This window comes from Raphanus sativus, unplaced genomic scaffold (genome assembly GCF_000801105.2).
Source record: "Raphanus sativus cultivar WK10039 unplaced genomic scaffold, ASM80110v3 Scaffold0850, whole genome shotgun sequence".
Lineage (NCBI taxonomy): Eukaryota > Viridiplantae > Streptophyta > Magnoliopsida > Brassicales > Brassicaceae > Raphanus > Raphanus sativus.
The window spans coordinates 1-12,086 of NW_026616164.1; the positions used below are offsets into that span (position 1 = coordinate 1).

The window sequence follows — 12,086 nt, forward strand, 5'->3', positions numbered from 1 at the left end:
ATAAGCTGATCCAATATAAAACTCATTAAAAATATTATTAATTTATTATCAAAGATAATAATTATCTAATGATTATTATGGTTGGTTAAGTTGTCTAAGTAAAGTAGCTAAAAGTTGATATTATAGTTAACTAGTGGTTTTCCGGCGCTACGCGCCGGGTTCGTACATTGTGTTGTCTAATAAATTGGAATTGCATTCTCTGATTGAATTTGTAAACCACGTTAAGTTGATGTATTCATATTTTGGCCTGTTCAATTTTGTATAAGAGTGTTAGTAAGAAATTACAGCTAGGTAAAAGTAGCGAAGATTTATTGGAAGGTCATTGTGTTTTGTAATAATAGTTGTTATGGTTGATGTTTTAATTTTTATATATTTTACATTTCTACGAATGAAGTGTTTTTAGGGTTGTTGTTTTTTTGGATGATAAAGTGGAAAGTAGAAAAATAATTAGACGAAGACAAATAATTTAGCAGATTTTAAATAAAAAGAGAGAAATTCCAAAGTAAAGAAGATAACAAAAATGCTATTGGAAATTACCAAAAAAAAAGTTAGGGGTACGTAGCGCCGGGTTTAGACATATTATTTTTATGGGTTTTTCTATTGTGGATATTTGTTCATGTTGTTTATATGCAGAGCAGGAAAAGCTGATGATATTTGCTACCTAGATAATACTTGAACATTGTAGAATTGGTATATTTAGTTTATGTTTTGTGTAGTAATGGAAATATTCAATAATATAACTTATTTTCTAAGCGGTGGGTTGGGATATTATTTTTTTTTTTAACGCTGATTTATTATGATATTACAATTACAATTATTAGGAACATTACATAGACGATTCGACAACCGACAATACTACCTGTCTTATGAAGATCTACGCCTAACTGCATCATCTGAGCCGTCCTATGAAGATCCACGCCTGATCAGATTTACTTGCACCATGTTGAAGATCTCTTGTAATCCTTCCTTCCATAATCGCATAGTTGCATGTAATGCTTCCTTCTATAATCTCCATAGTTGCCTAATAAATCGCGCTCTCTCCGGGACTTGAAACCTGGATTTGAGAAAATCTGCAATAAATTGCATAGTCTGGGAATCGAACCCCAGACCTGGGTGTAGAAGCCTTTAGACCTTAACCATTAGGCTAAGTTGCTTCCACAAAGAAAAAACTAACCAAATTGGGATATTATTTTCAATTGCATTTTGTTCGAAAGTTTATATTTGTTTTTTTTGGAGGGTGCAAAAGCTGCTATAGGATGGTGCTTGGTTTAGTGATGGTACAAATGGAGAAAGTTATAGTAATTTTATCGAGTAAGTAATAGTAATGCTGTGTGTTTTTTTCTGTCTTATGAGTGTATCTTTTGATAGCTATGGGTTGATTTACATTTTAAAAAGTTTCAGAGACCACTAAATTATTTTTTCACGTGGTTAAAGCCACTATGCCTATTGTTTTCGTATTGGCTACGTCTGATGTTTCTTTTAATTATTTTTTGTTTTTGTTTTTGGTTGAAGATGTAAAATCATTTATGAAATTATATGTTTCCATTCTGTGTTTATGCTTTTTTCAAGTTCTGTGTTTATTTTCCCACCATTTTTGTGTTCATATAGTCATTCAAAACGGATGACTGGAAAAAATATTATATTTTGAATAAAAGACAGAGCAACATGTGGAAACCGAGTTATTAGAGACAATGGTTCCCGGTCATATTACCTGTGAACTACAAAGATTTGGATTATATTATTGCAGCTGGTTTATTAGAAACAATGGTTCGTGGAATGATGTTTCTAACTTCTCTTCGTATGCAAGAACTTTTTTGAAACTCTGATTCAATCCAGGAACTAAATCAAACTGAAGAATACATAAGTTTGGCTACGAAGTTATGAGAAATGCAAAAGTATATGACTTGTATTGAAAGATTGGAATACTCGGAGTATGGTGATTAAAAAAGAACAATTTTTTTTATTTTAGACTCCATCTCATGAAGACGACTGTGGCCGTCGTTGAGGTTGTTGTTAGCTGGAACAGTTTCACACCTGTTGCCTGCTGGAAAGCAACCAAGATTATGATTTGTTTCGTGACATTTTCACTTCTGTAAAAAAATCTGTAGCTTTAAATCATACTTTTCGTATGGTGTTCTGAAGTGTTTTTAACCTTGATCATCTCCATCACGGTTAGCCTTTGATTTTAACAACAGGAGAAATTTCTTGAACTGATTCTTTCTGATTGATCATGTTTTTTGACTTCTGAGAAGTCGCAGATGATTAAATTCTTCCTTTTCTTTCTCCACTTTCTCTAACGCACGTCTGAGGACTTGACAAACTGAGAATATATAAATACTATACGTTAAAATCAGCATATCACACAAAGAAATGTAGATTTGTACATGTACGTGTATGAGAGTAACCTGATCAATAATGTCCTCATCGATCACATCCTGAAAACCTGCATCTTTCAGCATTACTGGAAAGAAGGTTTCATGACTCATAACACCCTCAAAACAGAAAATAATAAAAAAAATTTTATTATGAACACAAACCTGTCCATAGGCTTGAACATCATGGATATCATATCCTCTTTGTTTGATGTACTCTGCGAATACTGGAACGGAGTTTCATCACTCTTGCAATAGTCACTTGAAGAATGTCATAAACAGAGCTGGCTTGTCTTGGAAAAAAGAGACAGATGATGATTACTCTTAAAAGCGATATGAATCTTCAAGAGTGATTGCTGCTTACTTGGATGTGGAGAATAGTGTCACTGCTGTAAATGACGGAGAGTTATCAGGATATCTTTGTGGAAATCCTTGTCATTCTCCACGCTTACTTTTTGCCAAATCCAGCAAATCTGACATAACATGGACATAAAGCTTTACCTCTTGGCAGTGAATAAGGAAGACCATCAAATGATAACAAAAGTAGACAGTCTAATAAAGAAAATAATTAGTTACCTGATTTTGATTCTCCTTGTTTTTCACATACGCCCTAATGCATTTTCAACCAACCATAGTGAGCTCAAATGATTTGCCAGAAGCATCACGTGTTTGCGTTCGTTGAAAAACTGCATTTTACACCATACGTTTTAAAATTTAGCACACTCTAAAAAGGAAGCTCAAGTCATCCAAAACATTAGATATGAGAGAGTGGAGCCAAGTGACAACCAACCTTTGTATAGAATCTTGGTTCATGATAGTGAGTGGGGTATTGATTTTCGCTTGCCTTCTTATGATTAAAAGAAACATGATTCTCTGAAGAAAATGTATGCTCCTGGCTTTCACCCATCCAAGCATTCCTTCTGCCAAAAACTCCACCTGCATCCCATCTAAAAGATTTAGAATTTCTTCTCTTTTACAGCAAAAAGAGAATCACATAATGGGAAATGGATATTACCTCTTTATCTGAGAGACACATAATTTGGGAAAATAAGTCAGCGGATCCATATTCGGTTTTCAGGTCTGGAAATGTCACTTTCATTCTACAAGAACACACCATGACCAAAGAAACTTAATACAAAGAGCTATCAAACCAAAATAGTGGTAAAACAAACCTTCTTAATGGCACTTTCGATGAAGTCAAGGAAGATGACTTAACCAGCCTTTTGAGCCAGTTCACAATTGAAACGATTGATGCCAGCTCCAAGCTCTAGCACTCTTTTCCCTTATGGTTGGATTAAAGTGAGTACCTAATAGCAAAGAAAATAAAAGAAAATGACTCATATAGCAATTGAAAAAGTGACAACGTTTTAAAAAGATGATCACGAACAGTATGTAACCGTTACGGACAAGAAATCGTAAAATCCATCGACAATCAAAAAAGCTTCAACATTAGACGGCACAGTGTCCTAATTTCCCCTATGGTGATAGAGACACTTGAGGAGAGACGTTAGGCGGATTGGAGCAATCGATAAAAGTCGGAGTAAAGATGTGATTAATTGAAAGGATAGACGTTACTGCTCTACGTCGCCGATTGAGGTTTGAGGACGAGATCGCAGCGATGTCAGGAAGACGAAGTGCCTGATTCAGAAACTAAAACAAAGCGCGTGAAAGGAAAAAAGGAATAGAGCAATGATGTCGCGACACATGTCGCAAAATGCCCCAGCCTCCAAAAGCGACGTGGACACATTGAGAAGCCAGAAAAGTCTGTTTTATATATTAAGATAAGACTTTATACAGTGATAGGTGAAGTAGCTTTTTGGCAACAAATGGGTATTACATAGTGGTCAAGTGGCAAGGGTTTTTACATTAACAAGTGTCTGGATCAGTGATGTTGTCTATCATTAAGATAAGTCTTTGAAGACTTTGAACAAGAATTGTGCTTCTAAAATCTACAGTCACACAATATATACACAGAGGAGAGAAGTCTTTGAAGTTTCTGCTCATGTGAACCCTCCTTTAAGAGCTTTGCTTGCTCTCTGAATAGCTCTTGTGACTCTCCATATCTCATGCTTGATTACTCCCTCTGATGAGTTTGTTGCAATTGCATCTGCTATTCCCGGGAAAAAACCTAGCTTGCTCTCTGGCTCTGCTGCAGGCCCATACACCTTATAAATAAACACACAAAACACATGAGTTATGAAAAATGGTGAAGGCAGATTGTTTTTAATTTACTCACAAGATGCTTGAACCATTCTTTCCCTCTGATCCCTTCTGAATCCAAGAACCCTCTTTCTGCAAGCATCATTCTGTCATTTAGCTCTCTTCTCTTAGCAGCTCCTGCAACATCATTTTTGCTGTATGCTCCTTTCTTTAGCTTCTGCAAAATCGATCATCAACTTAGGAATAGGTGTGTGACCAAGAAAAGAAGACAAAAGCAAAAAAACCTTTGCTTCATCTGCAACTTCTCTAGTAACTAAAGAGAACTCTTGTATCGCCACGCTTAAGGGATCAACAGAGACTTTCCCTTCTAAGAGCTTGCTCAATGTATCTCTATGTGCCTGATACCAATAAACCAAAACATATATAAACTCAGTTTTTCCTTTCTATCTTTATCTATAAAGGGAGTGAGGAGGAGGAGAGCCTATATACCTGCAACTGTTGTGCATAAGAGATGTAATCAAACGGTAAGACTGGCTCATCAGCCAAGATGATTCCCAAAAGCCCCCAAATTCCAGCCACTGAGAGATATAACAAAGCACAGAAGATAAGTCAAACCTCTCTGCATAAGCAGCCATGAAAACTAGAGAAAGAAAACAAAGGCTTTTACTGGCAACATGACGATGAAACAATGGATCTGCATTGCGGATCATCCAATCATAGGAGTCAAAAGCAGTATGGTAGACAGGATAATCTGAAAAAAAAAAACTCAACATACATATTAATACATCATCACATTCTGAAGATCTCAAGTTCTTCTTTACCTGCTCCATAGTACATGTCTATAGATGGTATCCCAGCATGATGAAGAAAACCGGAAAAATCGGAATCTACTCTACTTAGCCTCTCTATCTGCAGAGTCCATTCAAAGCATAAGACACCCTTATGTGTGTGGTTAACAAAAAAAAGAAAGAAGCCTCTACTCACAATGTTATTCTGAGACTTGAATGTCTCTTCCACTGTCAAGGTTACATCATCAGGATCTTGAACCTGACCACAAAAATAGAATTGACTTTTTGAAATTACTTGAGAATGTCCACATTAGTATTATTATTATTTACCAGCTTTAATGCATCTACAAGAACATTGTCTAGTTGAGGAGTTGCACCAGCAAAAAATCCAGAGCCTTGGACAGCACAATCTACATTAAGATAAGCCACAGCACTTGCACCTAAGTTAAGAACATGTTCCTCAACCCATTCAGTTGACCCAACCATTCCGAACTCTTCAGCGTCCCAACTACAAAGGAGAATGCTCCTACGTGGTCTCCAGCCAGATTCAAGCAACAGAGAGAATCGTCGACCAATGTCAAGCAAAGCAGAAGTTCCACTGTTTGGATCAACAGCTCCATAAGTCCACGCGTCTCTGTGGTTCCCAAGAATCACGTACCGGTCTGGCTCCTCACTACCTCTTATTGTAGCCACAACATTGTGAATCTTCTTCATCTTCATCTCCACCTTGTAAAAACAAAACCAAAGACTTTTTTAATTACAAAAAAAAAAAGTCAAAACCAAGAAAAGACCGTGAGTTCCACCATGGGGGTTCAAATCTCGACCACTGTCGAATTAATATTTCGGCATCGCCAGGGACAGAGGACTGACACGTGCTAACACGTGACTAGTCTGGACCATTACTGTGGGGCCAAGATACCTCTGTATAATTAAAAAAACGGTTTTACCTGTAAGCTCATGTTGACAACAACCCGTCCCGGGCCAACCCGTTGACTTGACCCAACCCGACCCGTTTGCCACTCCACCGGAGCTTTTGCTCTGGCCAGAGAAGCCAATATGATCTCTGCATTGTGGAGAGACAGAGGCAAAGATGGAATCTTTGGGAATCTTTTAGAGACAAGATCATCCTCCAAACTTAGCTTCTCTCCTCCGACGACACCGGGCCAACCCGGAGTAACCGGGTCACCGATTCCTCTCATCACCGTGCCTCTCTCGATGCCCCCGAGCCCACCACCGTCTTTCTCGTCGTATATCAAGACGCCGAGAGCACCTTTAGTCTCTGCCGTCTTCACGATCACTCCTCTTCCAAGAGTCTCTCCCTTTCGAACTAAAACCAAACAGCCTCTCACGCTCACTCCGACCATCTCGAGGGCTCGGTAGTCTCTCTCCTCGCCGTGGTTCACGAAGACGACGTTCCCAGACGCGGAGCCAGACGGGGAGTAAGCGTGGTACGGCATAACGACGTCGGAGGAAGAGGAAACGTCGTCGTTTAAGTCGAACTCCAGAGTCGTGTTGTCGTTGCTAAAACGCGCGGTGAGGGAGAAGTGCGTAGGGTAAGAGAGGAGAGCTTCGTACTCGGCGACGCGGGTGTCATCGAGTCGGAGGCTTTGGAAGTGGTTTAGGACGTAGTTGAGCGTGTCTAGAGAGGGTTTTGTTCCGGCGAGGTGAGGGTGACGGGTTAAGGAGTGGAGGTAGGAGGAGACGGTGGCGTTGGAGGCGGAGGAGAGGAAGAGGCGGCGGAGAGTGAGGGAGTTGTGTTTGTTTGGGGAGAAGAGATGAGGAGGAGTGGCGTCTGGGTGGTGGAGGGTGTAGAAAGTGGCGACTAAGAGGACTATGGCGAAGAGGAAAGAACAGAGCGGCGGTGGATGTCGGAAAGAGACGCGAGGCTGCGACATTGCAGAGAGAGAGAGAGAAGTGAGTAATTGTTTAAGCAAAGTAGTGGCTAAGCCAAAGTAACTATCTTTTGATATGCTTTTTTGTCGTCAAGTGTCTTTCTTTTTATTACTAATCATCTTTGTCCTTTTCTGTGTCTTGTCTATTTTGTTATTTTATTTGGTCAAATACATTGTTGTTGATCTTCTTCTTCTTCTTCTGCTTTGTTTTCTTTAACAGTTCAGTTAAAAAAGACTAAGAAGTTGAATATATATATAGGATATGCTTTAATCGGTTGAAAGATCACTTGAGAAACATGTAAACGACTATTTGGATGCTAAGACATCACAAGTGTCGGTCGAGTCGAATGAAAAGCTGCATGTATTTATAATAACAAAAGTGGTGTATGTTTTTTTAGTGGTATAGTGAGTCTCCAAAGAGGTATATTCTTTTATATAGTACTATTATTTTTGTTTTCTTTCATTTTAGGGAATTTGCACTAGATGGTAAAGTTTCGTCTAGATATTAGCTAGGTGGTAAAAGGGCTGTAGCAATTTCGGTAATCCCAGAACTATCCCTCATTTGATAAAAGAGTGGAGCACATGCGCCTGTCAAATTACTGACGTCACAACAGGTTGAGGCGGTTGCATAAAGGAAAAGATAATTATGCAAAGAACATAAGGTGTTGAAATATCTATAAGTGTTAAAAGTGCAAAGACCCCTAGATTTTTTCGTTCAGACTTTCGTTCTACAACATATGTGATTTTTGAAACTAAATCTCAGGTCTTATTTATTTGCCACCAACCTCTGTTTTCTCTACAAATCGCTCATAGACGTTTCTAAAAAATCTGTTTTCTCTAAAATCAAAATGGTTTCTTCGAGAATAGTCGATTACCATGAAGATCTCGTGGAAGAACCCGAAGTTGAGTTACCTCAGATGGTTTTTGCGGATGGCGAGGAACCAGTCGGCGTCAGAGTGCTTACTTACCAGTCTTCTCGAGCAATAAACACCATACTTAATGCTCTCAACGAAGCTGAGATCCAGTACCTGAGAGAGTCGTCGTTTGGTAAACTCATCGAGATAGCCGAAAAACCTGCATTTTCTGGTAGATTTGCTAGATATCTACTATCTCGACAGTTGAAGGTCGAAAAAAAACACGAAGCTTGGTTTCGGTTTGCCGGAAATCCTATTAGGTTTTCATTGAGGGAGTTTGCCATAGTCACTGGGCTTCCTTGCGGTGAAATCCCCAAAAAGCAGAAGATGAAGAAGAAGAATATCAACGAGAAACCTTATTGGCCCGAACTATTTGGGAGTATGGAAGAAATGCGAGTATCTCAGGCTGTGAAGATGCTACGAAAAAAAACGGTTACAGATCCAGATATCCGGATGAAATTGGCATGCCTTGCAATAGTTTCATCTGTGTTGCTGTCAACAAATCTTAAGATGAAAATGCTAAAGGAGTACGCTGAGCTACTTGGAGACATAGAAGAGTTTTTGTCTTTTCCATGGGGTCGTATTGCATTCGATATGCTGATGACCAGTATCAAAAAAAGGGATGAGATATCCTTGTCTCAAGATACCATTGCGCTTAAAGGCTTTGCTCTAGCTCTCCAGCTTGTAATTGTTGAAGCTGTCCCTGCTTTGACAGAAGTGGTTCAGGATGCGTGTTCTTCTTCCGAATCGGAAAGTGATGATGATGAAATAGAGTCCCCTGTTAGCAAGGCAAGGAGGAAGACTTTGAATCCTGCCCACGCAAGGGAAGTAGACAGAAAATCGGAGGTAAACATCATATTTAACTGAATAATTAGTACTAATATTATTACCTATATTAATCGTGCTTGTAGTAATTATTTAACCGGAATTGGATACTTCCATGTTGTGTAGGCTGTTGTGAACAGCATTATCCCCGAAGATCCTCATCGGCCACTCAATGATTCTGTTTTGGGTTGGCCAGACGAGGTGTTTGATATCAAAGTTGACAACCTTTTGAAGCTTATATTTCAAAAGTTTGTGTTCTCCAAAGATATGTTCAAAGGTGGAGTAACAAAATCTGATGTTGAGAAGATGCGGGAAGACTCCAAACCAAATGGCAAGAAGAAGCAGACCCGAGGGAAGGAGAAACAGAGCATAGAAGCAGAAGAAGATAAAATTTCACCAATTGTGCTTTCCCTTCTCAAACCTGAGCTCCAGCGGATCGAAGGCAAAGTGTCGTCTGGCATTGACTCCATGAAACAGTTAGCTTTGTCATCTGTACAGTACAAAGATGACGTTCTAGCCACTGTGTCTGGAATGATAAAGCAAATGAAATCGGAAATTCTGGTTTCACTTGCCCAGGGTCATGCACATGAGGTTTCAGGGTGTCACAATATCATCCTGTCAGATGGTCATGTCTCGAAGCCAAGTTCTTCGAAACAACTAACCGGTCGAAGCGAGGCCGGTAATGGGCATGCTGCTTCAGAGTGTCACCCAATCAATCCGTCTTCTTCCAATGCATCTATCCCACCTTGTTCCAACCAACCTGCAGTGGAAGGTGATGACGAGAATAACAGGGTGATCGCTAATGTGTTGGAAAATCTCAGTCATTATTCAACTCCTCCTGGATCACCCAACCAACCACCTGTAAGAATCTTCCTGTAGTGCATAACCGGTTATTTGTAAGAAAGAAATCACCGGCTATTTGAAGATAAATCCGGCTTCATGATTGCCTCATCATATAGATTGAGTAAACATATATTAAATCCATAATTATAAGTGTGTTACCGGTTTCAATTAGTGTATTCCGATTTCACTTTTTAGGTTTCCGACGGACGTGGTCAAGACGAAATCTCTTCACTACCAACCGGTGGTAAGCTGGGTGAAAGCAAACATCAACTCAGGTCTATATCTCGTCCGGAACTTAATGTAAGTATGTCTATATTAAATTTTGTAACTTACTACATATGTTGATTTGGGTTACAGATATTTATCAAAATGTTGCTACCTTCATAATATCTTTTATTTTAAAGGGGACCCTCGTACTCGCCCATCAAGATAAAAATACCATTCCTCGACGTACTCCTCTTTTTGAATTTAACAACGAAGCTTCCTCAGGATCAAAACTGTTTGCCCCCGTAAGTATAGAGTAGTTACCCCCAGCACTACCTTTTGTTACTAATATGAGAAGCCTTATGTTTAACATGATGTATAACATTATTTAATCGAAGGTCCAAAAATGGCAGTCGAAACAAAATCTCGCTTATGCCGCTACAAACGTGAATGTCGGAGATAGCAGACCTCAAATGAGTACACTATCGGGGCACAGCGGAACGGAGGATCGCCTTAGATCAGATGTATGGTCTCCGACCTCTTCTTGATTATAATGCTCAATTTATGACAAGCGCAGTCATAACAATATTAACACATATATGATATTGCAGTTCGATCAACCATCTTTCTCTTTGGGCCTGACTCAAGAGAAAGATGCTTTACCCTCGCGTGAACACGATCAGATGGGAGAGAATAATACTCATCATGGTTTGGAGACGCATCTAGATACTTTCCTCTCTCGAAAAAGCAAGCGTATCAAGACAGTCCCACAGTATTTACTTAGCGGTTACCAGTGCGGGAGTAGCATACTTAATCGTGCTCGAGAAGGTCAACTTTGTGGGGGTAGCTATTATGATATGTCGGTTGTTCGTGACAAGTATGCTCGACTGTCCACACTACTTAAGAAACCTTGGTAAATTTCATTTTATCCATCAGAAATATTTCATATATTTTGACATGTGGATTGGTAGAATAATATAGTAAAGCCTTTTTATTGCAGTTTTATAAACGTTGGTGGACTCTCGGTTACCCATAAAGACCTTATTGATATAGCGGACAGAACTCGTTTGTTACCTGGCAAGGCAAGTTATTATTTTAAAACTGATCTACGGAGAAGTGGAGTATATTTATGACACCAGCTAACTGTAAATTCAGGTCGTAGATATTCTTATGAGGGTTGTCCGATCCACCTTCGATAATCATTGTATCGGTAAAGTGGACATAAGTGCTGCGTTTCTGGACAGTCGGTTTGCAGCATTGTTGTGTAGGAACCATGCAAAATTCAAGAAGCAAAAGAATAAGGGTGCTTTCCTATTCAGCAAGAGTCTAGTAGATGGGCTCGCTAATAGCTGTCAGGCTTTTACCCCTGGAACCCGTTTTTACTTTCCAATATGCATCAGAAAAGAGCACTGGATAGGATTATGTCTGGATTTCAGTGCATCAAAGCTTTATGTTTTTGATTGCAACCCTGACTTAAACGAGGATTCTGCACTTCGGCAATCTCTTCTGCCTATCTCAGAAATGTTTCCTCTACTGGTAAAACAATCTTCCATATCTATTGCGGGTGTTGATACTCCCCTGATTGTAGAAAGGATTCAAGGTGTTGCCAAGAATGAAAACCCTGGCGAAGCGGCTATCACAGCAACCCTCCTGATTCAAACACATTCCTTGTTTGGTTCTGACCCATGCCGTGGGATAACTCCGTCAATTATCACCGATGAAGCACATAGAGCGGCTGTTATGATATACGAGTTTCATGCCAAGTTGTAGGACGACTTTCTTTTTTACTGAGGATCTAATATTATATGTTACTGCTATGTAATGCTTATTTATGTCAACCAGGATAATGCTTATTTACCTTTATAAGTTTATCAGTTTCTGTTATCTAGTATTAAAACCATTTGATGTTATGTTAAAAGCATCCAAGATTAGGAGGTTGAAAGATAAAACGGTCAATCGTTGCAATATTAAATAGGAAAATCCTGAAATACCGGTTATTCCTTCGAATTGAAGGTAGAGGATATTGTAAAACCGGTTTTATTCTTAAGTAACTTCTTCAATAGATTGTTATAACACCCGATCCAAATC

At 39.2% G+C, this 12,086-nt stretch overlaps 2 protein-coding genes across 11 annotated transcripts; one reads left to right on the forward strand and one right to left on the reverse strand.

The window, feature by feature from the left end:
• Positions 1-1,801: 1,801 nt before the first annotated feature.
• LOC108836688 (probable glutamate carboxypeptidase AMP1) lies at positions 1,802-7,451 on the reverse strand. 10 transcript variants are annotated; one of them, XM_056997861.1, is made up of 18 exons: positions 6,268-7,451; positions 5,651-6,046; positions 5,517-5,579; positions 5,354-5,441; positions 5,200-5,283; positions 5,022-5,110; positions 4,817-4,930; positions 4,609-4,749; positions 3,760-4,537; positions 3,545-3,679; positions 3,388-3,472; positions 3,163-3,308; positions 2,949-3,058; positions 2,737-2,845; positions 2,538-2,660; positions 2,406-2,461; positions 2,122-2,320; positions 1,802-2,044 (listed from the first exon to the last, which is right to left on the reverse strand). In XM_056997861.1, exons 1-9 carry the CDS (start codon positions 7,213-7,215, stop codon positions 4,373-4,375), a joined length of 2,088 nt encoding a protein of 695 aa, XP_056853841.1. In that variant the 5' UTR covers positions 7,216-7,451; the 3' UTR covers positions 1,802-2,044; positions 2,122-2,320; positions 2,406-2,461; positions 2,538-2,660; positions 2,737-2,845; positions 2,949-3,058; positions 3,163-3,308; positions 3,388-3,472; positions 3,545-3,679; positions 3,760-4,372. The 10 variants fall into 10 exon arrangements, with proteins under 10 accessions (XP_056853841.1, XP_056853845.1, XP_056853837.1 ...); XM_056997865.1 differs by having other exon boundaries at positions 2,406-2,443; positions 2,538-2,665; XM_056997857.1 differs by having other exon boundaries at positions 2,538-2,665.
• A 244-nt stretch (positions 7,452-7,695) lies between these two features.
• Positions 7,696-11,825, forward strand: LOC130503184 (uncharacterized). Its single transcript, XM_056997866.1, has 4 exons — positions 7,696-10,303; positions 10,397-10,522; positions 10,610-10,911; positions 10,999-11,825. The coding sequence occupies exon 1, from the start codon at positions 8,061-8,063 to the stop codon at positions 8,991-8,993; it is 933 nt and encodes a 310-aa protein (XP_056853846.1). The 5' UTR covers positions 7,696-8,060; the 3' UTR covers positions 8,994-10,303; positions 10,397-10,522; positions 10,610-10,911; positions 10,999-11,825.
• The last annotated feature ends 261 nt before the right edge of the window (positions 11,826-12,086 follow it).

Bases quoted from the DNA above. Each gene is read 5' to 3' on its own strand.
- LOC108836688 (XM_056997859.1), bottom strand. From the start codon at position 7,215: ATGTCGCAGCCTCGCGTCTCTTTCCGACATCCACCGCCGCTCTGTTCT. The intron at 5,111-5,199 runs GTAAAAGCCTTT...TATATCTCTCAG, and splicing joins GTTTCATCGTCATGTTGCCA to TGGCTGGAATTTGGGGGCTT. The intron at 4,931-5,021 runs GTATATAGGCTC...TATTGGTATCAG, and splicing joins CTTATGCACAACAGTTGCAG to GCACATAGAGATACATTGAG.
- LOC130503184 (XM_056997866.1), top strand. From the start codon at position 8,061: ATGGTTTCTTCGAGAATAGTCGATTACCATGAAGATCTCGTGGAAGAA.